Below are 27,234 nucleotides of genomic sequence, written 5' to 3'. Positions count from 1 at the left end.
TGACGTGTGTACAAGCCTACTGAAACAAACACTGATTGTGCAGAAGCTTTTGAAAGGGTTGCACACATTCCGACCGATGCAGCACCTCTGATACACACAGACAATGGGACTAAACATCACAACACACACACAAAGGCTGCTGGCTAAAACAGCAACCCCCGAGTCTATCTTTCTCCCCTTCTCCTATGCAGTAAATCTTCCTTGTGTCCTAATATCATACATTTCCTTGCCCCTGGCCAGCATCACTGGCTGCCCACTGGTGGGAAAATACACGTTATGACATCAGGACACAGCTAAGTTTTATTAGAGGTTACAAAGGGGGAGGGAGGAAACTTGACATGGGGATAACCATTTGCAATAGCTACCCTGTGTTGATTGTAATGCACACTTCTGTCCACAGTCACCCTACATGGAATTTCATAAAAGCAGGGGTTGCCCATTCAATTTCCTCCAGCACTGGAGTTCATTCTTTGCACTACATCCCACTGCATGCAGAAAGCATTTAGTCAAGACGGAGGAGATGGGGTTTCCTCCCTGACTGTATACAGCACCATGTAAGAATGTATGCCTCGCACTGTGATCGCTGAAACAGACGGACAAGGAAAATTTTGTAACAGAAGTAAATATGCCTTTGGAATCTCCATGGGAAAAAAACACAGAAGGTTATCTTTTCATTACCAACTGCGCCAACAGTCAAACACAACACTCAGACATTATGCTTGGTTTTACCAAGTGTCCATATTCTAGGTGTTTTCTTGCCTTTTCCAAATCCCACAGCCACTTTTCGTAAGTACCAACCACATTACATACATTCCCTTAAAAACATCTACATCCCATGACTGGTTTCTTTTACCACCATTAAGTGTACACTAATTTAGCTTTGTCATAGTTAAAATGGGAACAAATTTACAACTGTACGAGATAAACATTCCTAATTGCTTGCTTAAAATCTCGAGTAGATATGTTGATTGTGGTCTATGCAATCTTTGTTATATGTACAGTGTACTCATTTTTTAAAAAATCAATTATTATGCACGCTACCATGAACTTCTCCATTGTAAGGCCCACTGAAACAGAGAAAGGATTCTGTAATACTCTTGAACAACTTTCATTCATTTCAAGGGGGACTGCACAAAAGAAATGCCCCCAATGTGTTCTACATTTAGAATCTATTATGCCCTTTTATTTATTACTTCAAAGTCTAGTTTCAAATTTTCTACAGACTCTACTTATGTTGAGTTTGTCTGCATTAAGAGTGTTCTTTCTGCACGTTTTCCAAGGCAAAGAGAATGCAAGCTAGAAGCACTGAAAACGCACATATATACAGCAGTGTTTAAATAAAACATTTTCTACACCATTTTTGTCCTTCGATGTGAACAAAATTCACACAAAAATAAATACGCAAGACATAGGGCATGGGAGGTATATATGAATATCAGTTGTTTACATTACAATTGGATCATCATAAAGAAAATGCAGAAAAATATTGAAACTGGATTCTAGTTAACTTTTTTGTTTCTTGCAGTAATTGTCAAAAGTTTGTGTCACTATATATTCCCAACTCTTACATCTCTGTTCTTCGTTAATATCGAAATGTTGAAAATGTGCTACATCATGATTAGTTTTACATAGTTAAAAAAAAAATATGAAGGGTCTTTGTGCCCATGCCAGATCCCGTGCAGGGGGAGAAAGAAAAGCCTTGGATACAACTACATTAGCACTCCTAGAAAATAATGATATTCATACTGTTCTCCTAACTTTTCTTCTCAAAGTTTTATGTTCTCAAATTTCCCACCATGACAATATCATTTTTTCCTTCCCTAACATACTTAAAATGGTTTCTTCTTCATTCATTAAAGCATACTACCATCCCCAAATCCGGAATGTACACGAAGAAGCATGCTGATTCTCAAAGCAAGTAGAAATTTCTCCCCTTCGTATCTATTCTCTTATGAAATCCTAAACCTGATAGGCACAACTTTTTAATGCTGTGAACCGTCAGCTGCAACAGGCACATGGGAGCTCCTGTGCTCACAGGGGGGACTGGAGGGGGGGGGTTCTCTTCTGCAAGTTGAGAAAGCAAAAAGATTGCATCTGTGAAGCTGCATGTGCTTGCCGCAGGACCCCCAGAGATTTGGAGCATGGCCCAAAATTGCAAAGCCAGCGATCCTCCAACAGCTGCTGGAAGAACGTCAATGTAAACATATAAGCTTTCAGTAAACATCAAGATTTTAAATATTGCAAACATTTTTTTTAAAAATTTAAGTTTGGTGAATTATTTCAGCTTTTCTTAAAGTGACCTGAGATTCAGGCCATTTTTTTTAAAATGCCAAATTAAGGTCTTCCATACTCTTGCCGGAGAAGCCACAACTCATAACTTGTAGCTGTGATTCAAACCACACACTGATCTGGACTGCTGAGTTAGTGTGCACACCTCCAAGTTAACAGACTGCTTAAAACAGGGCTCTGCTCCAGAGAGCTAAGCAGGATAAAAATGTCCTGGGCTGATCCTGTTAGACAACTTTTACGGTCACTGGCATGGTTAAGATCACAGAGGAGGAGAGAATTTTACTGGGAATTTTAAAACAAAACTGTATTTCGAGAGAGGAATTCCTGCCTCCCAGCTCTACACCACAAACCGATGTTCTTTGCCATCGTGCGCCATAAGGATAACATTGCGGTTGGAAGTCCAGATGAGCCTGGCCAGCTTGAGGGCACTGTGGGTGCCTGGGGATGCCGTCTGGACGGGGGGCACTTGGTACGTTTTAATGCAGCGAAGTTGCGGTGCAGAATTCAGCATTCCAATGCTTCCCAAAAGAGAGGTGTTCATCTGCCAGGAGAAACCGGGAAAGAGAAAACGGGTCAGTCAATATTAAAAACCAAGATTAGCTCAGGAGCAGCGTAACACGGTGTAAAATGGAGAACTTCCCACTAAACGATCAAAGGAGCCAGACCTCATGGCTTCCCTACGGATGGCAACTTCGAAGAAAAGCCTGGAGATCTCCTGAAACTACAACTAATCTCCAAACAACAGAGATCAGTTCCCCTGAACGGCGGACTCTATGGCATTATACCCCCCCGAGGTCCCGACCCAAACTCTGCCCTCCCCAAGCTTCACCTTCAAATCTCCAGCAATTTCCTGACCCAGAGTTGGCAACTCTAGGTTTTCTACAACCTTGAACCAGAGGCTAGCAGCCTCTCACTTCACTACTCTCTGTTTTGCTAAGCAGCGGATACAGGCATGGTGCACTTCACTGACTCTTTACCTATACTCATGCATACTTCCTTCTCGCTGCCACCAGTTGGAGCTTTTCTTTAAACTGCATCTAAACGAGTGCAACGTATGCTTTACTTAAGGTGAAGTCCCAGTCTGTGTGTCCTTAGGCAAGCCACTATTTTTCTCAGTCTTAGCTCTGCCCGCCCAGTTTGTACACAGGGGGATAAAGAGCTTCGGTCTAATTTACATGATTATCACAAGGGTTGCTGAATGCTGAGACAACAGCAGTCAAGTGTTTTTTGTGTGAACAGGCTTTCCCATACACTTCCATGGGAAGGTTAGCTCTACTTATGCATTTCTATCCATACGCAAAGCTCTCTTTGTCCAATGAAGAGGGATGTTCTTGTCGGCAAGAAAGATCTGTGCGCTCACCGGAACTCCTCATACTGAATCAATGAATGGGGGGCAATTGTACTTCCGTGCAAAAATTCAACACACGGCCTTTGCTGCTGAGATGCACCATTTGAACCTGCATTTAAAATGCGTTTTGAAAAACCCTGCATTTGCAGTACTAATTAATAAATCTAACCAAGAACTGACTTATGAAGTTTTGCCAAGGCTGCCTTTTATATGTAGAATGAGTATATTACACTGCCACAACCAGGGCTTTTTTTCTGGGAAAAGAGGTGGTGGAACTCAGTGGGTTGCCCTCGGGGAAAATGGTCACATGGCTGGTGGCCCCGCCCCCTGATCTCCAGACAGAGGGGAGTTTAGATTGCCCTGTTGATAATATCTGTCCTACAATTCAGAAGCATCAATGGCCAAAGATAATCTAAACTCCCCTCTGTCTGGAGATCAGGGGGCGGGGCCACCAGCCATGTGACCATTTTCAAGAGGTTTCGCAACTCCGTTCCACCGCGTTCCAGCTGAAAAACAGCCCTGGCCACAACCATACAGTATTACAGAAGAAAATATCTTTGGCCATCGATGCTTCTGAATCGTAGGACAGATATTATCAACAGGGTGCATTTTGAAAAAAAAGAAAAAAGAAAGCAACAACGGGCAGTGGCTTTCTATATTTCTGCCTTTTCTCCAAACAAGCTATCAAGGGAACAAACCTTTTAAATATTGGAGCTTCCAATTCTCTAGGCAACTGGTCAATTTATATCACTTTGCTAGATGTGTTATGAGCTTTAAAACAGGGAAATGAAGAAACAGACTTTTGCTGGCTTAAATGCCCCTGTAATCTTGAACGTCCCTGCCTCCAACGAAATGCATGAGGATCTTTGAATTTGCACAGAACAGGCAGGGGGGAAGGTTTGAGCGCTGCACCCGAGACTTTGACACACACGAAAACCTTGGCATATCCTAGGACGTTTTAAGATGGGCTACTGCTGATATCATGCCCTGAATTCTGATCAGCGCAACAGAGAAGCCATTACTTTTTTTCCCCTGGTCCTTCTCAGCGGCAGCATGGTGTCAGAGAGTGTAAATCACGGCATCCGTGGCAGGGAGCATGCAAGCCCTACTGACATTTTCACAATTTAAATCATCTTGAGTAATAACCCTTTTAAGATGACTAATGTTACTGATTTTCCTGCATTAATAGTAGTGCTGAATAGAACACAGTCAAGGGGTGGGGTGGTGGGTGGGGAGAGGTTCACTAGTGCAGGGGGAGTGTCACATTTTAAAACACAACATCTAGGCTCATTTTAACTCTTTATGTTAAAGCTGTGTTAAAAACAAACACCCACACACACACACACCTGAGAAGAGAGGAAGATTCAAATAGAGTTTATTTGTTCAACCACGTGCTTGGGACAGAGAAATTGCACCCGCCACCCCCTGCAATCTTAGACGATCATGTAAAACACCTCAATCAATACATCTGATTGTTTCCCTAGATCTTCTTACGTAACTCAGCTAAATATATGGAAATGATGGAACAGGGTTTCCGCAGTTCTTATTCACTGCTTCAGAAATCACACGCTATAGAATGATGGATAATAATTCAATACGGTTAATGGCACATACAGTTATCACCACATGACACGCAGAAATTGACAGTGGATTAGAAGATATATACTATTCGCTGATAGTTACAGGAATTCTGAATCAAAAGAAACAATAATTCTACCAGCTGAGGTTTATAAACGTATTTTGCTTACAGGGGGCATCATCCCCCTAGAATACCTGCTGCATGAGCCCGGCCAAAATGAATAGGAGCACGAGGTCCATGAAACACCTGTGTCACTCCTGTAGTGCTCGCACAGGAGAGCTTCGTGACGCCCCAAGTTATTAGGTCCCAGTGAAATCTACACTCGTGTACGTACTTATTTTTAAAGCTCTCCCCAGCTATGAACTAATTAAAAAAAACCCCAGGCAGTTGAATCGTTCCATGATTGGTGTTCAACAGAAGAATCTTTTTAAAAATCTGAAATAGGACTTTCTCATCATTTAAAATTGACAACTCTATTGATGGGTATGCAGTGTGACCTACTGGTCTTTGTATCTGTGCGTTCTCCATTTTTTATTTTTAAAGAAAGCTCTCTCATGATCATGCATGCTCCAGTCCCCATGTTGGGCTCTTATAGTATGTATCTGGTGGCTCCCAATGGGGCAAATTCACGCCCACTGTTTCCCCTTCATGTCTTAGGAGATAGTGAATCCTTTGATGCAAAAGGATGAAGCATGCCTAGTAGGAAGGACTTGGTGCTCTGAGCTACTTGCTTGCTCATAGGGGGATAAGTAGAACCTTCTGCTATCCTTTCTCAAAGATGCTCTGCAGCGGAAAGGAAGGATTTTAGACTCTGAGACCAAACAAACTCTCTGCCTCTCCCGCTCTCTGCAGACTTAAGCAGAGAGGCTTCTTTGAGCTGACCCACCCTCCGAGAGGAGAGTGTGTGTGATCCTAGCATTTGGTTGGGACACCTATGCCCAGGACGTTGTTCCCACCCACATTTTTAGCTTTGGGTGCATTAAAAGTATGCTTGAGAATCCTGAAAGAAGCACAAGACCCAATGAGACAAGTGAAAGTCATGTAACAGCCGCTGTTTGCTGGGTTGTGAGTATTCACTGCAATACAACGGCTCTAGTAGGCACGCAGATGTCTGTGTTCCTCATAGTTTAAACAGTTGCTCTGGAGCATCCGGACTGGCAGACGGAACATATTTAATTAGTTTGGTTATTTAAACAAATGCAGTTTCCCCTTCTGAAACTGGGCTGCAAAGTAAATGCACTTTATTCAGTAGCCACGTATCTGTTTTTCATGTGCTTCACCATAATCTCAGAACGATTTCCCATTCTGTGTACCATATGCTATAGTGAAGGCACATGAAAGGTTTTGTATCGGTCTAATACGAGTGTTTTTTTAAAAAACTGTGGCTGGTTTTTATTGATTGGTTGATTATAATAATGGCTTCTAGAGTTTTTGGTTGAATAAATAAAATAAAGTATCCCCCACCCCAGCAAAGTGAACCCCTGAGTACTTTAGAGGTTGAATCCCATGCAAGATTTACATGCGTGCAACCAGTCCTTGCGCAAGTAGAAGTGCTAAAATTATTTCTCGCTGTTTGCAGTAAGTAATTGTATCCCTATCTTTTCCATGAGTGTCAGACTTAGCACAAGGCATGTCTTCTGACACAATTTCAAAACAATCATGCAAACTATCTGTTGTACAGCTAAGCGATCCGTAAGCAATCAGCTGTTTTGTTCAAAATTATATCAAAGCACCGAGTGTTGCTGTAGCCCTTGTACTACTTCTTTCACAAGTGGGAGTACACAGGGAGCACGTTCCTTTCTGGTCATGCATCACTGGATCCAAGCCATTGGAAGAGCAGTGACACCTCTAGTAATACTAGCCTTTGGAGGCTTCAGGTGGGGGGTGGGGGGAACAGCTCAGCTGAGATTCCAATCATGAGACTCGGTGACATCTAATTCCAAGATTTTATCACACTGTTTTCCATCTTTTGGAGGAATGCTTTCCAAACAGAGTTGTTCGCTGAGGAATCTTCGTTTGTCTGCCACTCAGCAAATGGACATCCTAGAATTCCAGAGCATGTTCAAGGACGGACTAAGTCCATGGGGGACACTGGCCTGGCCTACTGGAGGTTATCATTGCGTGACGTGAGCGTATCTCCTAAAACATGCTCAACTTTCTCCCCTGGTTGTACGCTGAAAGGGAAGATTGGTAATGGCAAGAAAGTTGTCTTAAGTAGGCATGCCTGCCGTTACTGATCTCATCCTTGGGGAACTCCTGATCCTCCAGGTAATATCAAGATTCCGCAGAAGACAAGTTTGAGAAGCATCTGTGTTATCCTAGCCAGCTACAGAAAAAGTCCTGGCTGTTCTCTCATCAGCCATTCACTAGATCACACTTGAAGGACAAGAATGCAGTTATATGAAGCAGCAAAATATAATCTCACATGCAAACGATTAGCAACAGATTTTGTTGAGAAATTAGTTTGAGGATTAACTTTTTTAGGCCAGTATGATTCTGTGTTTACCCAAAAGGAAGGCAACTCAATGTACAACGGCCACCCTAACATGTTATATGCAAAACATTTAAAAAAAAATATTGTACATATGGGTGGAATATAAGATGACCTGCTCTTTCATGACAGCACGTCTGACATGCCCCCAGTCTTTCCTTTTGGGTAAACACAGCTGTTCAATTTGAGGACATATAATTACACTAATACAGACTGAAACATTTTTTAAAAACTAAACAGATCAAAATAAAAAAAATGCCGTGAGAAGTATCACCTGTTTGAAACACGCAACTTACCTGCCAAAAGGAGATGTGACTGTCTTTGTTTGAGTAAGTGGCAAGATACCGTCCGTCAGGAGCAAATGCCACAGCTGTTATGGGCCCCTGGTGGCCATGGATGGTCTAAGCAAGAATAAGAGACACAGATGTAAAAGACTACCTAGCAACAGGCATAAAGCCATATGTTTCGTTTAAAAAACGCTGAAAATGTGTGGAAGAATCTCTATCGAAGGCTAATACAGTTGCAGAATTTCTACAGAAAGTTGTTCTTATGAAACTTGGTGCACTGAACTAAAGGTTTGCTAATTTGCCTGCAAGAACAGATATGCCCCATCTAGCAAAAACTCCTCGATTTTAAGTTACTCCAAGCTGCAAGGAAGATTCAATCAAGGCCAAACTTAACCAGAACCCAAGATTCATTCAAGCTGAACAGCTATCAGCCATGTCATGTTTAATCAATTCTTCTCATTGCAAAAAAATAAAAATAAAAAAAATCTAAACATGCTCTGGCCGTCACAGGCTGCATATATTATAGTTACAAATCAGCAAACAATCCCGGAAACTTTTTGCTGTTAACATTTACAGCAATTTTTTGAGAACAACAACAAAAAAAAAAGGGATAGACAAAACATGCACTTTTTGGAAGTAGTTTCCTTTTTTGAAATACAAGCTAAAAATTCACTGCAAGGTAGGACAAAAAAATCAGCAGAGTCATTTCAAATGATTACAGTGTGTGGCTAATGTAGAGCAGAAACACAGTGAGGTTATAAAAAGTTACGCAAATTAGTGCATGTCCAACCTTAAAGTTTGGATTGTCTCTCTGTGAGACTGAACAAAAGATGGATCACTTCTTGGTAAACCTCTTTTTTGCACTGTTCCACTGACACATTTCCAGATATCCCCCAAACACATACTAACAGCATAGATTAAAGCAGGGCTTTTTTTCTGGGAAAAGAGGTGGTGGAACTCAGTGATGGAACTCAGGACCGCACAATGATGTCACTTTGGTTCAGCTGGAACAAGGGGGTAGTTTTTTAAAGTTTAAATTGCCCTTGGCGAAAATGGTCACATGGCCAGTGGCCCCACCCCCTGATCTCCCGACAGAAGGGAGTTTAGATTGCCTTCTGCGCCACTGCGCGGAGCGCAATCTAAACTCTCCTCTGTCTGGAGATCAGGGGGCAGGGCCACTGGCCATGTGACCATTTTCAAGAGGTGCTGGAACTCTGTTCCACCACGTTCCTGATGAAAAAAAGCCCTGGATTAAAGTATCTTTATAAAGTAGCACCCCATAACTAACATTTTCTTAACATATTTCACAGCAATGATGGTCAGATAAGTGATTACCACCATTTTTAGACGGGGCCTGAAGCTATGTAAGAGTGAATTGTCCAGGACTACCATACGAAATCATGGCAAAGGGGAATTGGAATCCAGGATGCTAGGCCAAGCCTAAATCTAGGACATGAGCCCTTATCATTCGCAACAAAACCTTTGGCAAGTGGATGGACAATATATCAGAGAGAGAGTTTAACAGTTACTGGGAAGCTTGCTTCTCCTCCATCTAAAGGAGAATGGCACCACAACTGGAAGGTAACCTATACAGAAGCAAAGAGTTCTGGCTCTATCCTCTAGCTTAGAAGCCTTCGCTAGCAAACTGAGAGGTGCTCTCTGAAATACTGCAGGAGAATTTTGTCCACTGCTCTTTTCTTTAACAAAAAGGTACGTATAAAGCAAATAAAAATTGCCAGACAAAACTATGTGCTGTCTGAATTAGCTCTTCCTGTACCTTCCCATTAACTGTGTTCTGTTGTTGGGTGTTTAGTAAGGGATTCTACAGAGCGCTCCCCCTCAGTTGCTTTAGAGATCTGAACCCACCCAACTGGCATTCATTGGGCTCCTCCTCCTGGGATCTTGGGTGAGATTCAGCTCCTATCAATTCTGAACCATCATGAGCCTAACTCTCCTTTCTACCTCTCCATCACCTTGGAGCAATTCAAGTAAGCATGTTAGAAAATATGGAGGATTTTTTTTTGAGCCAAACCTGCTCTGTTTCAAATTTACATATTCTGAAATTTAATTTGCTGTTACATATCTCTCTACATCCATTACCAGTGCTTCCGATTGCCACACAGCGGGAAGACACTTTTTAATTAGCAAGACAACTTACTATTCCCACTATTCTATACAATGTGCTTTATGACTGATATCTGATCATTAATCACGGTATGCTGTTTAAAACCGGAGTAGCTCACTACTACCACCAGAGTTACATTGCGGCAGAATCCTTTACCCTTGTTCTTTGGGGGCAGTTTTTTCCAGTTGAGAATTAAGGTACTGAGCTATGACTGCAGGGTGCTCAGCAACTGTTGTTAAGGAAGAAGCTCCGAAGTCATACTTTGTAGCAGCATTGGGTGGACAATTATACAGGAAGAACAGGCAGCAAGTGCAACTCCCCGCCCCCAAACAAGGAGGAATGTGACACTGTGGGAAAGCGACAGACGTTCAGCAGGGGTGTCGGGAACCCTGGGTCTCCCCTCTTCCAGCAGGCATGCCCCGTGCCTCCAAACAATGGGGCATCCTGCCCTTTCAGCCCAGTGTGGCCTCAGAATGGAGGGCTGCTAAGTAACTGCTGCTGCTCTCTCTGAGTCAGCCCTCCCAGCAGACAGCATCCTCCCACAATTCCACCCTGGGTTGGGCTGAAAGGGCCTTAAAAAGCCCACCTGGGCCTTCCCCAGGCCTGCCCTTTTCTTCCGTACCTGCCCAGCCCAATGGCTAGGCATATTCCTTATTACCAGGCCCTGGCCGATCCCTCTGGTCTTCACAGGACCAGGTGTGGCTGCCTGGCCCTGCTGTCCAAACGTCCCCTTCTGCGGCATCTTTGGGCCTGCACTGGAAGCCAGCGGAAGGGCTAGGTGCAACACAGCCTTTGGCCTTGACTGCGATCACGCTGCCTGCAACCCAGGCAAAGCTTGGCTGGTCCCAGCTCTTGCCCATCATTGGAGCTCTCAGCTCTTTCCTGACCTTCTGCTCGTGCTGAGAACAGCAGTAAGTGGCAGTGTGTGTCTGATTTTGTGTGTGCGCAAAGCAATGGCATGGGTTGGCGGGAGTGCAGGGCTGCGGCACAGGTCAGCTGCTTCCACCTTCGCATAAACACTAGGCCATCCCAACCTGAGCAAAATTCAGGGGCTCCCCAAACACAGCAATACGACACTCCTTTAATGCAAAATCCTGTCAATGAGTCATAGGGTGAACAAGTTCCAAGAAGACCTTCAAGGCAGCACAAAGCACCACAGAGACTGACGGAACAATATTGAAATAAAATCATGCTTCTTTTGCACATAGTTCTCCCTTCTCCCTCGGCCAATCTTCGTTGTTATTAGGTATGGTAGTATAAGGAATAGTTTGTTCTGCTTGGTTAGAAGAAAGGGGGAGGATAAGCTTCCTTCAACCAATGGGTTAAAATTAAATCGAAAGAGTTTTCGGCTAAATATTAGGAAGAACTTCCTGAGAGTTACAGCGGTCTCTCAGTGGAACAGGCTTCCCTCGGGAGGTGGTGGGCTCTCCTTCTTTGGAGCTTTTTAAGCAGAGTATAGATGGCCATCTGACAGCAATGCTGATTCTGTGAACCTAGGCCGATCATGAGAGGGAGGGCAGGAGGGGTTACATCAATGCTTAGTTCCCGTGGCCCCTTCTTACATGGCCCAGGGTAAAGCCGATCGCCACCTTGGCATCAAGTAGCAATTTTCCCCAGGCCAATGTGGCTAAGGTTCCTGATGAAGTTTTGCCATCTTCTGGGCACGGAGTAAGGGTCACTGTGTGTGTGTGTGTGGGGAGGTAGATAGTTGTGAATTTCTTGCATTGTGCAGGGGGTTGGACTAGATGATCTGAGAAATTCCTTTCAACCCTGTGATTCTGTGATTCAAGAGATGGGTGGGTGGGAAGAAATAAATAAAACTGTGGTTATCAGGAAGAGCGAGCTTCAGGACAACAAGCAGGACGGCTCTGCGTGAGTCCTCTGGTTCATACTGTTAATAAAGCATTGTTAATTGTAGAATGATTCCTGTATCACCTAGTCAGAAAACATCACACTCCCTAAACGGTCATGGGGCAGCTATCCCACTTCCCCAGAAAACAAGAGGGCAAGTAGTTTAGGGCAGGGCTCATTTCGAGGGGGGACGCACAGGAATGCAGTTCCAGCAGTTCCAAAGAGGTCACATCAGGTGGCCCCACCTACCTGACTCTCAGCCATTTTGGGCCCGTTTCAGCCTGGATTGGGGCCGAAACGTCCTGGATCGGGCCTCTGATGGGTGGTGAATCACTCTCCCACTCAGCAGTAGCCCAATCCTGATCATTTTGGGCCCCTTTTTGGCCATTTTGCGCCCCTTTTTGGCCCTGAATGGCTAGGATTGAGTCCCAAACAGCCAGGACAGGTGACGTCAGGGGGTGTGGCATATGCAAACCAGTTACGCTAATGACACACTTCCGATGATGGCAAGGGGTGTGGCATATGCTAATGGGTTGTGCTAATGAGTTATGCTAATGAGTTCCTCCAGCTCTTTTTCGACGAAATGACCCCTGGTTTAGCGTAAGAATTGAGCAAAAACCCAAGTCTTTTCTGAATAATAGTTTGGATTTCTGTACCTCTTCCCCCTCCTGCTCCCCTTTGGTCCCTCTATTATTCATACAGAAATTAAGTTCAGATACCAGTACATTTATACCATTCATTGTGCTGCTTATGTATAAGTGGACAAATAAAATCCAGAAAGCCAACAATCATCCTCAACGGTAAATTTTGGCACTGGGAGTGTTCAGAAAGAATGTTGCCTCATGTTAAGTTCTTACTTGCCAAACAATGTGAAAGAAAAAAGATCGGAACTGCTCTCATTAGTAAATCTGTTTTACAGGATTAGCACAACAAAGAGAAATGAAATAATGCAACAACTGTGTCCCCACTCCAGTGACAACATAAATGCCACTATGACACGTGCTTTCCTCCTCCTCTTTTTAAAAAAAACTCACTCATGCACTGTTGAAAGTTCCTCCCTTCGTAGGTTCTGTACAGGAAGGTACATGGAAGACTCCATCTAAGATGTCGGGAGGCAATCTATGCCTGATCCTGTCTCCCCTTGATGCAGAGAGGGTTCTTTTGACCTATGCTGCAGACTGACCTTTCTGCTGAGTGGGTCAACTGGCTGTGGAGAGAATATCCATGCAGGGCTTTTAACAGGCCGCGTGGTTCAAAGAGCTAGTTATATTCCTACAGCGATCACTCCATTAACTCTTGCTGAATACCTACAGAATCTTACTGCGGTTAAACAAGTATCACATCAAAACGGGAATTTATGCAAAGACTAAGTATCAAAACAAAAATCGGAATGAATCGGAGCTGCTTTAGGAAATGACAGAGAGAGAGAGAGAGAGAGAGAGTTTGTGTGTGTGTGTGTGTGCATGTGCATGCACACAGGGGGTTGCTTTGCTGTTTATTTTGCTGGGATTTTTTACTACGCATGTTCTGAAAAGGCAAGCAGGCAACAAACAGCAAGAATTTATGTAGCACCTGCCTCAGTTGTTCAAAACTATGCCATGCCCAGAAAATGGCCTAATGTGTTTTTTCATAAGGTATGACTGATAAATGCAAGTCTCCAATGCACAACTGACTGAGCAAACAGGGCAGCTGGGCCACTGGAGCAACTCAGATTCTCCTTTATTGCTACTTTCCAAATACTTGTGCGGATTTTAAGCAACGGCTGTTGCTGCCTCAAGAAATAACAAATTCTGGGTACGTGCATGTGATTTTTCACATGCAATTAAAAGGGGATCGTACTTTCCTTCATTAGAGATGGCAGGGCGATGGCGGCATCAGTATTATTGCAGCCCGGTTAGCAGCTTTGTGTTAGCTGCTGTCACATAATGTGTTTTGGCAACAGAGCCTTGGCAGACCACAGCATTAAGGAAGGATACCACAACCTTTGTGGTTACACTTGACTTGGATTTTCAGTAATGGAAAGAGATTTTGAAGTTCTGCAACTGCTTAAAATAGATCTGACGAAGGGCGCTGTTGTTTATGCAAAACTACTGAGGACTGGGAACAAGACAGACGATAACACTAATTTTTCTTCTGCTGGTAAACAATCCCCCCATATGTGCTTGCATGCCCTCTCTCTCTACAGAGCTTGTTTTGTAGGGTTTTATCCTTAGTTGCCCCTCTGGTGGCAGGAAAGCTGTTGGAATGCCACAGGCTCACAGCATTTTTCCTCTCCCAGCAATCAACACAGTCATTTATGATCACTCTTGACATAACCTGCAGCATGTAATTAGATGGGCCATGGCCATAAATAGATTATGACACCAGCGCATGGTGTCTGTTAGTGGAAACATGTAAAATGGGAACAGTCGCTGTTCCCGTACAATGAACGCCCACAAAACCCCATGAAAAGGAGGAGCCTGCAATTTCTACATCATCCCTAACTTCCTAGAGGTCCAGAGCTGGTTCATGAGTCACTTCTTTCAACTGCCTTGTTCAGAAGTGCGTCCTTACTTGGACAGCTGTATCATGGGAGACAGAGATCATGGAGCTTGACAATGAAGCTTCCATTCTGTCAGAAGGCTGGAAAATGTGCCCACAAGGTTGCCGCTGTGGTCAAAACCCAAGTCTAACTCCAGTTTTCCTATGTTATCCCAAGGGACCATGATACAGTGGGAAGAGAGGTCCTTGTTTGTCCCGTCTAACTATACACATTTCACTCTTGGAAAAGTGGTTCCCATGGAAATGATGGAAATTCAAGATTTTCCATCTCCCCAGTGTTTTCTGAAAGCCCGTATCCCTCTATTCACCACTCCCTCAGCTTTCACAGTAGTTCAGTTCATACGGCGATAGGTGATGAAAGAACTATATAAACATTAGGAAACATATAAACATTAGGGAACATTAGGAAGGACTTCCTGACAGTTCGAGCGGTCCCTCAGTGGAACCGGTTTCCTCGGGAGGTGGTAGGCTCTCCTTTGGAGGTTTTTAAGCAGAGGCTAAATGGCCATCTGACAGCAATGCTACTTCTGTGAACCTAGGCAGATCATGAGAGGGAGGGCAGGAAGGGTTACATCAGTGCTTAGTTCTCGTGCCCCTTCTTACATGCCCATCGTAATGCCAATTGCCACTTTGGGGTCAGAAGCAATTTTCTCCAAGCCAGTTTGGCTAGGGATCTTGGAAGTTTTTTGCTATCTTCTGGGCACTGGGCAGGGGTCACTGGGGATGTGGCGGGTAGTTGTGAATTTTCTGCATTGTGCAGGGGGTTGGACTAGATGACCCTAGAGGTATCTTCCAACTCTATGATTCCATGTTTGACATACAGCCGTGCAAAGTGTCCCCACTGGAAAGGAATATTAAGATCTACTAAGGATACATTTAAAAGACACTGGACAGATCTGCATGGATATTCCCAACCATATGAGTTGCCCAAACTATTGTCCAATCCAGCATCTTTTAAATTGTGGTATTCTTCGACCATCACAGGTTATGAGATGGGTTGGGTTCCATCTCTAAAGTGAAGACTTTCCATTGTGAGTGCCATGGAAGATGTTTTTATTGGTGATAAGCTAAAAGTTTGCAAGATGATTCATGTTTCCAGGGGATTTCTTTTGAGAGCAATCTCATAGCCTCCACCTTCATGGTGCCAAAGTGCACACCCTCTCCCAACGAGGAATTCATTATCTCTTGGACCCAAACGGCCACTTCCCCTTAGCTAGATTTCCTTAGCCAAGCCACTCAACACTGACAAGATGCAACAACGAAAGCAGTAAGATGGCACCGAAGAAACCAATGTTCTGCCACTGTACTATATTTAATCTGGAATTTAAGATGGAGCACCTTGGGAATTTTGAGAGGAGGTAATGAGCACCAACTCCAAACACCTGCTGCAGGAGATGGAGCCAAGCACAGCACCTCCTCTCCTTGCTTGGCAAAAGAAGCATGTCAACCACACTGAATAACCGGAAGCAACCAGATTTGCCTACGAGACAGACATGGCAGGAGGGGTAGGAACTTTGTTTCTTCCAGTACGCAACCAAAACAAAGGCTGGAAGGCATGTGATATGGCAACTATGCTAGGCAGATACAGGTTTAGCAGGCTAGGAGACTTCCTAGAAAGTCTCTTGTGTGCTGTCTCCAGCTCCGTGATGGAATGACACAGGATATAAATGGAACAAACAAATCCTTAATGGGAACAAAAAACCCTCACTCACTAAAAATTCAGTTTCTTTCAGATAAGTGGGAATGTCAGCATTCTTTGTCTCTGATTCCTACCAGGTTTCCCCATCCAGTTTTCACAGAAGCCTTATCGACAGTCTTTGGCTGAAGGAGCTTCATCTCCTGTTTTGAGAACTGCAAGGTCCAGCAGATATATTACAGCAAAAGAAGACATTCTGCACAGCAGACCCCCTGTAAATATGCTCCAGTCAGGTCCCCAATATTTTAAGGGCTAGGATTACCAGTGCACCATGACAGCCTCTAGAACCAGTGGGCTAAATCTGCAGTTCAAGCTCCACCCCCAGCATAAACGATTGCCAGAAACGAGAGCTGTACTACAATAGAAAATAAAATGTACTGCACTTACCAAAAAAGCAGACATTAATAATCTATTGTGATATTTGTTTACTGTATATCATGCAGAAGATATGTTGACTTAAGCAAACGCCAGTGTCTTATGTAATCTCAATTGCTTAATGATAACGGAAACTAAAAGGCCGATTAATTATGGGATTCAATATTTTGGCCATCAAATTCCTTAGCACTTAACAAGCAATTAATATTTACCAGTGAAAAATGTTTGGGTATTTCAAAGGTGAAAATCAATACGGCTAGCAAACTTGTTGCACTCTTGGCCACTGACAATTTATCCAAATAGCTGCAATCCTTAAGGGAGCCAAATCGCTTTGATGTTTTAATTTATGTGCTTTCCTTGCAGATGCTAATCCTTTAAAAACAGATTTCCCTCTCCTTGATGTAATTCAGTTTGCACTTTGCAGGACTCACTCTTATTTATTCATCAAACAAACAAGTATGGGCACGCATGCATCCATACACCCTTGCAGATGAATCAAAAGTATTTCTATTTCTTGAGGTTTTTAGCTGGCAAAGGGCACACAGGTCTGAGATAAAAGCTGTATGGAAGGATGTATTCGGTGGCTGCTCAAATGATAAATGGCTATCACTGAATATTTGTGGAAAGCTCTGAAGCCTTTATTTTATTAACGCAGAAAGCAGGTATCAGTTGGTATAGAAAATCAGAAAAAATGAGGCAACGGCTCTATGAGTGACTTTACAGTGGGAGGACTTGAGGGTTTTTTTTTTATTAACTGAAGGTCAAGACAGGTAAAACAGAGAAACACGGCAGTTACGGAGAATCAACTGTCAAGGTACAATATTTACCAAGCTCAGAACTGAGGCAAAGTACTGATCATCGCTAATGAGGGTTTGTCCTATTGCAATTTCAAAAGGCATAGGTATTATTTAACTCAACATAATGAGAGAAATAGGTTACCTTTGTCATGCGGGCACCCAACCAAAGCTTGGTTCGGATACAACATCAAGCTCTGATCGGGCCCTAAGAACAAAACTGAGAGGAGAGCTGGGTTCTCTTTCATGGCCTCTCTCACTGCATGTGGTAAGCTATTTAAATACTTCTTGCTTTGCAGCAAGTCACAGTCTGTTGTTTCATCTAGACTGGCACACTATGGGTTCTACCTGCCCAGGAAATCATGCAAAATCTTGGTTGGCACAGCAAGTGCAAGCCATAGATTGCCAGTTCAGATAAAACGGCAAACAGAGAAAGTATCTAAAGAGCTTGCCAGGTGAGATCATGAGTAAGACCCAGGTTCCCTTCCAGCCTCCAAACTCAACCTCATAAGTGGCAAGACACAGGTTGGCATTACATCTCAGTCAAGCCACAATACACAGCCTAATACCTAGAATAATGGGTAGAACCCCTTATGCCAATGCATTCTTCTAATAAGCAAGGATACCTTTGCTCATGCAACAGGCTCCAGGGTTGGCACAGGAGGCTCTTGGGATCAGAAGAATGTTCCTTGGAGAAATGTGCCAGCAGAATGGAATGACTGGATGCAACTCAATGTAAAGTGAACATGCTATAAAAACTAAATAGAGCAAAAAGCCAACGAGTGCGGAGTGTGGGGCTGCAGGTGTTGAAGTGCTCTGGCAAAGTCTCTTGTGATGGAATGGGCTTTTAAATGAAAGGTTTACTAAGTGCAACACCCAGAGAGTGGAAGGTAAAGGTGTAAAAAAATCTGCCTGAAGGGAGAAGGATTGACAGACTGCTTCCCCCTCTCTGTGATTGGCCAGTGAGAAGGTAACAATTGGCGCTGACAGAATTGTTGAAACAATTGAAGTCTGGAGCCTGACCCGGTGTGTGTGTGTGAGACTAATAACCCCCTGTGTGAGGAAGAAGGGAAGGTTTGCCCTAACTGGGACAGCTTTTGGTTTAAAGAAGTCTTTTAGTTAAAGAGTGAGAGCCAGCACTAATTTACACAGACAAGATAGAACTGGAAGGGTGTTGCTGGCAGAGGAAGTGGATAGTGAAAGGAGGCTCCCCTTCAGCCGAGTGAACAGGGTTATGTCTTTTGGAGAAAAATAATTCCTACCCAGAGTCTAAAAAGAGGGTTTTAGGCTCTGAGGAGGACCCTGGGTCTGGTGTAAAGGGAAAAGAGTGCTGTATTGAAGTTAGAACTCCTAAGCTGTAAAGTGAAATCTCTGAAGGAACCTTGTTAAAGTAGCCTAAGTCTGAAACTACCAACCCTGCCTGTTTAATAAACCTGCTGTTTCCTTTTGAACTTTACCCACGTCTAGTGCCATTTCATTTCAAGAAAATGTGGGCTCCTGCTTCTCCCCTATCAAATATTTGGGCTGGAATATAAGCCAAAATATATATGTTGTAAAGTGTAGGACAAAAAGACCATTAAATGATATCCAGAGACATGCTACCAGAGGCTGCCCAGTCCCAGCAAATAATCTTGACCGTTTTGGAAGAGAAATTGCCTCACAGTGTGGAGTGAGTGGGGCTTCCGTCCTATCTTCCATCTCTGGTTTTTCAACCATATACCTCTCTGCTCAAAATAATAAACACAGGATGCAGCCCAAGTAATTCTGCTCAAGCCAGCATATGTAATTTAATAACTGTAATGCATAGTAACTCATCTGAGTTACTAATAAAAAGACAGCAAGCCACTGACAGTGGCTTCCCGCCCGGAAGCTGGAACAAGCAGGGTGTAGCAATTAGCACGTTGGACTAGGATCTGAAAGAGAGCAATCCTGGGTCAAGCCCCAACTCTTCAATGAAATTTGCTGGGTGACTTTGGGCCTGCCACTTTCCTTCATGGCCTAAGCTATGTACTGAACAAATAAATTCTTAAAAAATGAGGCCAAACCCTACCAAGTTTATCACAATTATCCTTTATTCCAGTTGTATTTGGTCAAGGAGCTTCTGCCTATGGTAAATAACAAAGAATTCTCTACTCCTCTCAATAAAGGAAAACCACACGGACCGTGGGATGAGAACCAAAGAGCTGTGCTTTTAAGAGGGGAGAACAAGGAGGATAAAATTCCAGGGGGTTCAGGACGCTTCAGGAACCCAAAAAGCCAGGCAAGGGCCGTGATTTGCTTTTAGGTGACGTTTAGCTTGGGTCTAAGTGATAGTGATGCGAGGTGGGGGCTCAGAGGGTAACTTCGAGGTGGCTCTCTGCAGTGACGGGGAATGGCTCAGTGGCACAGCACTTGCTTGGCTTGAAGAAGGTCCTGAGTTTGACACCCGGCACCTTTGGTCAAAATACTGAGCTTGATAGACCGATGGTCTGACTCGGTGTAAGGCTTCCTGTGTAGCGCAAAATTCGCGCGTGCTATTGCTTTTCTTTTGCCAAACCCTGCGCATACCTGTATAATCCCACAATCGTGGCGTTCTGTTTATTCTGCTTAATGACGCTTTTTAAGCGGTTCGTGGGAACGACTGGAGACGATGGGGAACTATTGGGAATGCTTCACTAGTTGGGAAATGCCTCCCCACTGAGCCCCTCCCCCCTTTCCTTTTCCAGCCTGTGCCGGCCGGCAGTCCAGACCAATTTTTTATTTTAAAAAGGAAGAGATTTGCGCAATTGTGATGTTTCTACTGTGGCTGCCAGTCACGTTCAGCATGTGAACAATAAATGCTGTGATTTGAGCACTGGGAGAAAGAGAACCTCTCTGTTCTTAAGAGTTTCCCTGGGTGGCCACAAAATGGCAGGGTCCCGCCAGTCTGTGCGGGCCAGACCATTAATAGATTTGTGCAACTGCATTGTTTCTATCAATAGGACACCCCCCCTTAATGTTTATGAGGGGGGTGATTCCTATTGATAGTAACTGAAAAAAGGCAACCATCTACAGTGGATATTGTACATGTTGAATTGAGGAGGTTACTTGTGCAGTCCTGAAGAGACAGGACCGCCACTTTAGCCTTTCTTTTCGACTTTCCTCTCAGAGGCAGCGCATTAGCGCAAATCTCCTGTCTACTGTGGGAATATAAGGGCTGGTAGTCGTTCGTGGTATCACAAGATACCATGGGAGGGGCGCAGAATTTACCTATTGAAACAGTGATATAGTGCAAAAGTTGGTGAGGGAAAAAAAAGGTGGAGAAAGCAGGCGGTAAGGCCCTGACATCAACTGTGACACGAGCAGTTACTGCCCACTGCTGTGCGATTTCTACAGAAGTGTGAACTGCTGGGAGTGAAGGAAGCGCAACGAGGCGCAACATGTCGCAACGAGGCGGATGGCTGGTAAGCTATTCCTTGCGCAAAATTTGCGGTATATTTGCCCATGTGAAAATGGCCCCCGTTTTCATATATTGTTTTAGTTGATGACATTTAGTAGATTTAGGAGGTCAAGGCTGAGGGAGCTGGAACTCAATCTTATCTTAGTCTAAGGCAAATTCCTCTCAGTATGGTTAACCTCATGATTACCAGAAGCTAGTTTCTGTAGGAAGTAAACCATAACCTTTTGATCATGATCAGAGAGTGAACAAGTTATCCCCTGTTGGAGATGCTTACCCAGTTCTATTAACTTACATCCACTAAAAACTGAGTGTGGCATGGAGAAGAACCTCTTTTCTATGAGAAAAGGCTGAAGAACTGTGGGCTTTTTCATTTGGAAAAAAAGGAAACTGAGGAGGAGAATATGTCAGAGGTGTTTAGAAGTAAGAATGGTTTGAATGGAAAGGTTCATGTATTAATAAAGGAAACTTTAGAAATGTTGAAGCAGCTCACAAAGTAAAAAACTATACAACAAAACCCATAAAAACAACACCATAAAATTATCAATAATGCACATGCCATTAAAAAAAGCCAGGACATTTAAAACAAAACATAAAGTATCATTCAACAGCCTAAAAATGATACAAAATGGTCCTCAGGCTAGAAACAGACCATAAAAGCATCTTAAAATTACAGAACACCTCAGTTAGAAGACATCTCTGGGTAAAAAGGGTCGGCGGGATGGGGGTGGGGGAAGGCACTCTTTGAACAACACGGCACTGAACTTGGGCCAAACAAGAGGAAGAATTTCTTCATTAAATGTATGTTAATGTACAGAATTAGCTACTGCAAAATGTAATGATACCCACTGACCTAGATGGCTTGAGAAGAGGACAGATGATAACTTCTTCTATCCATGGCAATTAGCCATGGTATATAAATGGAACTCCTCCATCTTCAGAAGCAGTATTCACTTCTGAACACCAGATGCTGGAAGGGACTTCATGACCTGCTTTGGGCTTCTCTGAGACATGTGGCTGGCTACTACTGGAAACTGGATTTTTGTATGGGAGGACTCTTGGCCTGATTCTGTAAGGCTTCCCTTTCATTTTTAGGTTCAAGGATATGTGCAACAGCTAAGGAATATAGGAAGGAAATCAATTCAAACAGCTTTATTCAAATTCATAGTCATATATAGCTCCAGTCCAGGCTGGAGGCAAAATGGGCAACTCTTAAGGGCAACACAGCTATTGACTGATACTACTCTGAAAAAGAATATTTTTTCGCTCTTTTTTGTGCACCCCTCCCCAAATCCTATCTCTGACTGCAGCAATCTTTAGATCCTGTGAGATGAACGATACATTCTTACTTGTCATTCTTGGTAAAAGTTACCTTGAAGTAACATACAATTACTGATTTTACCATGCAAAGACGATTCTCTAGCTCCCTCTCTGTATAGTACAAACACTTTTTTAAAAAGACACCTTGAACAAAGAAGCTAGGGAAAGAATCCTTCTTTCCATGTTCCTTCAAGGGCAACAGAAACTACGAATGCATCTCACTTATGGTAAACCCCATTCTCACCTTTGACTTGCATTACATTAATGACCAGTACCAAGAGACAGGATATTAGCCAGAAGTGACTGATACACATCTTTGAAACTAGAAAATACGTTGTATGTTTTCTTGAATATGCATGCAATTTCTATACATATTATACACAACTTCAAACAGTGTTCACACATTACTTAGCAACAAACCTGGGTTTGCCAAGAGTATACAATTCGAAGGAAGCCGCAGGCAATGCTGGCTTTCTGACAACTGTACCACTATTGTTCATGTATTTGCTGCATGCACAATTCATGTTTACCTTTCAGTACACATCTCAAAAGAAGTATGAAATTTTCTCTTGAGTTGCCTTACATGTTGTTCAGCCACATACTTCAAGCCAAGATATACATATTTTGCCAACCGGTCTGCTTTCCCTTTGCAACACATTTCAAAGACACACTATCCCACTTTGATATATTTTTTTTTTTTAGAGTGGAGTAAAAATGAACTTCCAGTTTTCTGTAAGGATTGACTGCACGTTTCTCCAAGTGAGTATTGTTAGAATTTTGAGCTTCTTTGTCATCTTTACATACACTCCAAAAACAGCCATTATCCCTGGGATGAAATAATTCACACTTCAGTCCTGAATACATTTACTAGAAGTAGATTATCTTGATTTCATTTGAACTCCATTACATGTCGTTAGTATCGCTGCCTCAGTATTACATTATCGGGGGGGGGGGAGTACACTCATGTTAAGGTTTTAAATTTATTTTCTACTTGTCTTCTAAATGGTTTCTCAATAAAAGCAAGAGGTAAAGTGGCAAAGTTTTAACTCAGATATATGTCTTAATTTTTTTTTTAAATCTAATGCTATTATTTTGCATCAACCATCACAAATTACTTTGTATTAAAACGTAAAACTGCATGATTTGACAGCCAGCATACAAAGAGAGCAGAAAGTGACCTTGAACAGCAGTGTATAAAAATACATTTATCACTGAAATGGCATGCTGGCTGTCAGTCAATATATGCCTCTCATTTGTTCAGAGGTTCACCTGCTGTGATTCCCTCATTACAATTTGCTTTTACTTCCTGGGCAAATGACAAGCTGAAAATGAGGCAGCGTCTTTCTTGGCCAAACTTAATCCAGAAAAAATTAGACAACAGCTGCAGCCATCCAAGTGTTACAGCGTGTTTCACAAAATGTTATCTCAAATGTACTGCTTATATACACCCTCAACATCACATGATGCTAAACAGGAGAGCTGACGAACGTGCCCCATATCCTTTAAACCCATCACATTTTATTAAGTTATTTACGCTGATCTCTTTAAAAAAAAAAATCAATGCAGCCTATTTTTCAAGCACGCCAGACATTTACAAAGATTTGATTTACATTCGCAGTTTAAGAAGCACACGCTTCTTTCCTGTTTCAGGTATTTCAAGATGACACTGCCAAAAATTAATATGGCAGTAAAGTCAACAGCGCATTTTGAGCAGTTATTCCTAATTAGAAGCACTCACCTCTAAGAGGGCGTTGTTAAGGGATGGCTCCCAGATTACTGTAAGCGACATAAAATACTTCAGAGCAAAGGTAGTTGATATCTTGCTTTGTGTAAACATGCATGAGCGCACGGTTGCGGCAAAATGCTGCTACATCTTTTTAACACCCCCCCCCCCCGCAAGCAGTGAATTACAAGTGACCTTTATCTAGATGAGGTAAGAATATTTCAATCAGCTCAGAGGAACACCTATGGGGAAGGGGGATATCTCTCAGTCTTCTTGGTCTACATGAATAAGCATAGAATATGAATTTGTCCTCTAAAAATCAATATTTATATTATTTTAATCTTATGAAGGAATTCTGCAAACTAGCTCTGAGCTCTAGACTGGTAAAAACCTGCTTTAAAAACATTATGTGGTGTGACTCGCACAGTGGGCCAAGAAACCATCTATATAGATTTAACTCTTCAGGAAGAATTTATTGTAAGACACAATACTGAGAACTCTCAAAACGCCACCGCCACTATTACAAATACCTGCAATATTAAATGATAAAAACGTATCAAATTCACCTAATCAGACAAATAATGACCCTTGAATTTACATGTGCTTGCTGTACCACAAATCCCACAAGCCTGATGTTTAATACAAGGAATATTAGTTCAAAAAAGAGCTCTTTACATGGGAAACATATACCCAAAATCTTCATAGAAGTAGTAGTAGTAGTAGTAGTAGTAGTAGTAGTAGTAGTAGTAGTAGTAGTAGTAGAAGAAGAAGAAGAAAAGTAATATTAATTAAAAGGTTTGTATCAGCCTTCACAAATGAATTAAAATAATACTTTTAATGGACACAGATGTTAGAAGAAAAAATTATATTAAGGATACTTAACATGGTACATTGCTTGTAAAGGTATATCTCAGAAGCAAATTGGACTTTTTAATCTGGATCAGGATACAGGTCCAGAAAAGCTGCTTATTTTTGTTCATTTGTATTGATTCCATTGATTGATCGGAGTTCCTGAATTTGGCTCACAACACTGATAAAAACTAACAATTCCATTAGACTCCTTAAGAAATGAACCCACAAGGTGAGAGCAATTAGGGGGAAATAAAAGAAAAATAGATTGGGGAAAAATGAACACAAAAACATAAAAACATTTTTTTTTAAAAGTCAAAAAGGGATTGAGGCGTAAATGAATATATGCCAATCTGTTTTACAGAAAGTGGTATGCTACAATATATTTAAATCAGAATAACAACTTACATAAAGAAAGAATCTTTGTAGAATTTGTATAGAATTAGAATACTTGTTTGTAGCATTTACAGAGTTTAGATTGTAAATTTGTATGATTTCATCCAGCTCACCATTGGAAGGTGGGCATTCAGCTATTTATGAATCAAATCACAAAATGAAACAAACACCTTATTAATGTCGTTATACAAAAACATATTCTGAAGTGGTAATAACCGGATTTTTTAAAAATTCTAGCACCTGCCTGTCTATCTTAAAAGTTCATGAAGGGGAAAAAGGGGGAGAAGGAGCGAGACAGCAGATAATGCAACTGACAAGTACTTTTTCAGCCCAGCAGAACTGCAGCGATCCCACCACCGTACAGGACTGACTGGTATAAATACTTTGGACAGGGACAATCACATTTCTGACTGACTGACTGACTGATTGGGGGAAGGACTTTGATTTAACAGAAGCAGTGGCTCCTATACTGTTCTCTGGTGTTGCCTGCTAGGTACAGAAACAAATGTTACTTGCAGTAGTAGACTACAGACAGTGTTACAGGGTGGAGAATGGGGGAACAGGGGTAAAACTGTAGTTTGTTGGTGGGAAGTGCAGTCAAGTCATAGCGGACTTATGGCGACCCCTGGTGGGGTTTGCATGGCCAGAGACTAACAGAGGTGGTTTGCCACTGCCTGCCTCTGCGTAGTGACCCTGGTCTTTTTGGGAGGTCTCCCATCCAATTATTAACCAAGGCCAACCCTGCTTAGCTTCTGAGATCTGATAAGATTGGGCTTGCCTGGGCTATCCAGATCAGGGCAAAACTGTAGTTTACCCCAACGTTTATTGTGATATTATTGCATTATCTTCTACTTCTCAAATTCCATTTTCTGCATTTTTATGGTATTTCATACCTTTTGCCTTTTTTAAAATTTTGCAAACCTAGTCCTGTTGCATTGTTTATGGGATGTCTTATGCTGTCTGACTACATTGCTTATATCATATGGTCCACCTTGAATCTTAGCAAGAAGGGTGGATGATAAATAAAGTGAATCAATACCCACCTCCCGCCCCAAAGCTCGGCAGGATCTTCTCAATAAGGGGTGCTTTGCAACCAGTAACACACAGACAGAGAAAACTAGCTCAATGCACTTCTGTGATCCTTTTGACAGCCTAGCGCCATGAATGTGTGTAACAAGTCATCTTTCCCTGAGACTGACCACTGTAGGAAACTGGCATACCAGCACAGGTGCCAAAGCAGACAGAAGGGTTTGACTGGCAGCCAGCTGTGTCCTCAGGCAGTCCCTGCATAACTGTTACACCCATATTGCTAATAAATATAGTCTTTTTATTATTGGTGTCCACTCTGCCACAAGTCCTGCTTGTGCCAAACAGATAGGCCTGCTTTGCCTATAAAATGGGAACTCCCCCTTCCCCATAGCTGAAACCAACATAAAATGAGTAACAAAACAGAAAGTTAACACTCAACACACCTAAAGGCTCACAATTTGTCTAAATCACAATCTTGTACAATGCATTGTCTTCAGATGGTCTTATGCCAGCCTTACTCTGGAGGACTGTAGAAGTAGTAAATTATTTTATTCAAGATTTTTTTTTACACATACACGCACCCCATGTAAAATTGTACCTTTTTATTTTTTTTAAAAAGCATCAGTGATGGAAATTAAATAATTACTAAATCATTACTTTCTGAGCCTTATTTGTGGGCTGCAATGGAGCCAACAGAACTGTACTATATTCGGCTCCAGTGTGACCATACTCAAACTCCAAAAGGATCTTTAGAGAAGAAGCCACTAAAAATATAGAAGTATTTAAAAAGAAAGACTTAAAATAATGACTTGGGGCCAAGATAATAATAATAACATAATAATAGTGACATTAACTTTATATACCACCCTTCAGGATGACTTAACACCCACTCAGAGTGGTTTACAAAGTATGTTGTTATTATCCCCACAATAATCACCCTGTGAGGTGGGTGGGGTTGAGAGAGCTCTGAGAGGGCTGTGACTCACCTAAGGTCCCCCAGCTGGTTCAAGTGGAGGAGTGAGGAATCAAACCCATTTCTCCAGATTAGAGTTCCGCGCTCTTAACCACTACACCAAACTGGATGAGAAAAATCATGCCGCCAGCTGCATCACTTGAGGCTTTGGGG

General features: G+C 42.5%; 1 protein-coding gene across 2 annotated transcripts in view; it reads right to left on the bottom strand.

The window, feature by feature from the left end:
- Positions 1–1,014: 1,014 nt before the first annotated feature.
- Positions 1,015–27,234, bottom strand: part of WDR7 (WD repeat domain 7) — a 252,690-nt gene continuing 226,470 nt past the window's right edge. For both annotated transcript variants that reach the window (XM_054986975.1, XM_054986974.1), the window contains 2 exons: positions 8,004–8,108; positions 1,015–2,830 (listed from right to left, as the gene is read on the bottom strand). In XM_054986975.1, coding sequence (XP_054842950.1) covers positions 2,627–2,830; positions 8,004–8,108 — 309 coding nt within the window. In that variant the 3' untranslated portion in view covers positions 1,015–2,626. The remainder of the gene's footprint in view (positions 2,831–8,003; positions 8,109–27,234) is intronic.

This window comes from Eublepharis macularius, chromosome 8 (assembly GCF_028583425.1).
Source record: "Eublepharis macularius isolate TG4126 chromosome 8, MPM_Emac_v1.0, whole genome shotgun sequence".
Lineage (NCBI taxonomy): Eukaryota > Metazoa > Chordata > Lepidosauria > Squamata > Eublepharidae > Eublepharis > Eublepharis macularius.
Note: the sequence above shows the minus strand (reverse complement) of the source record. Positions and strands in the feature narration are given on the sequence as shown.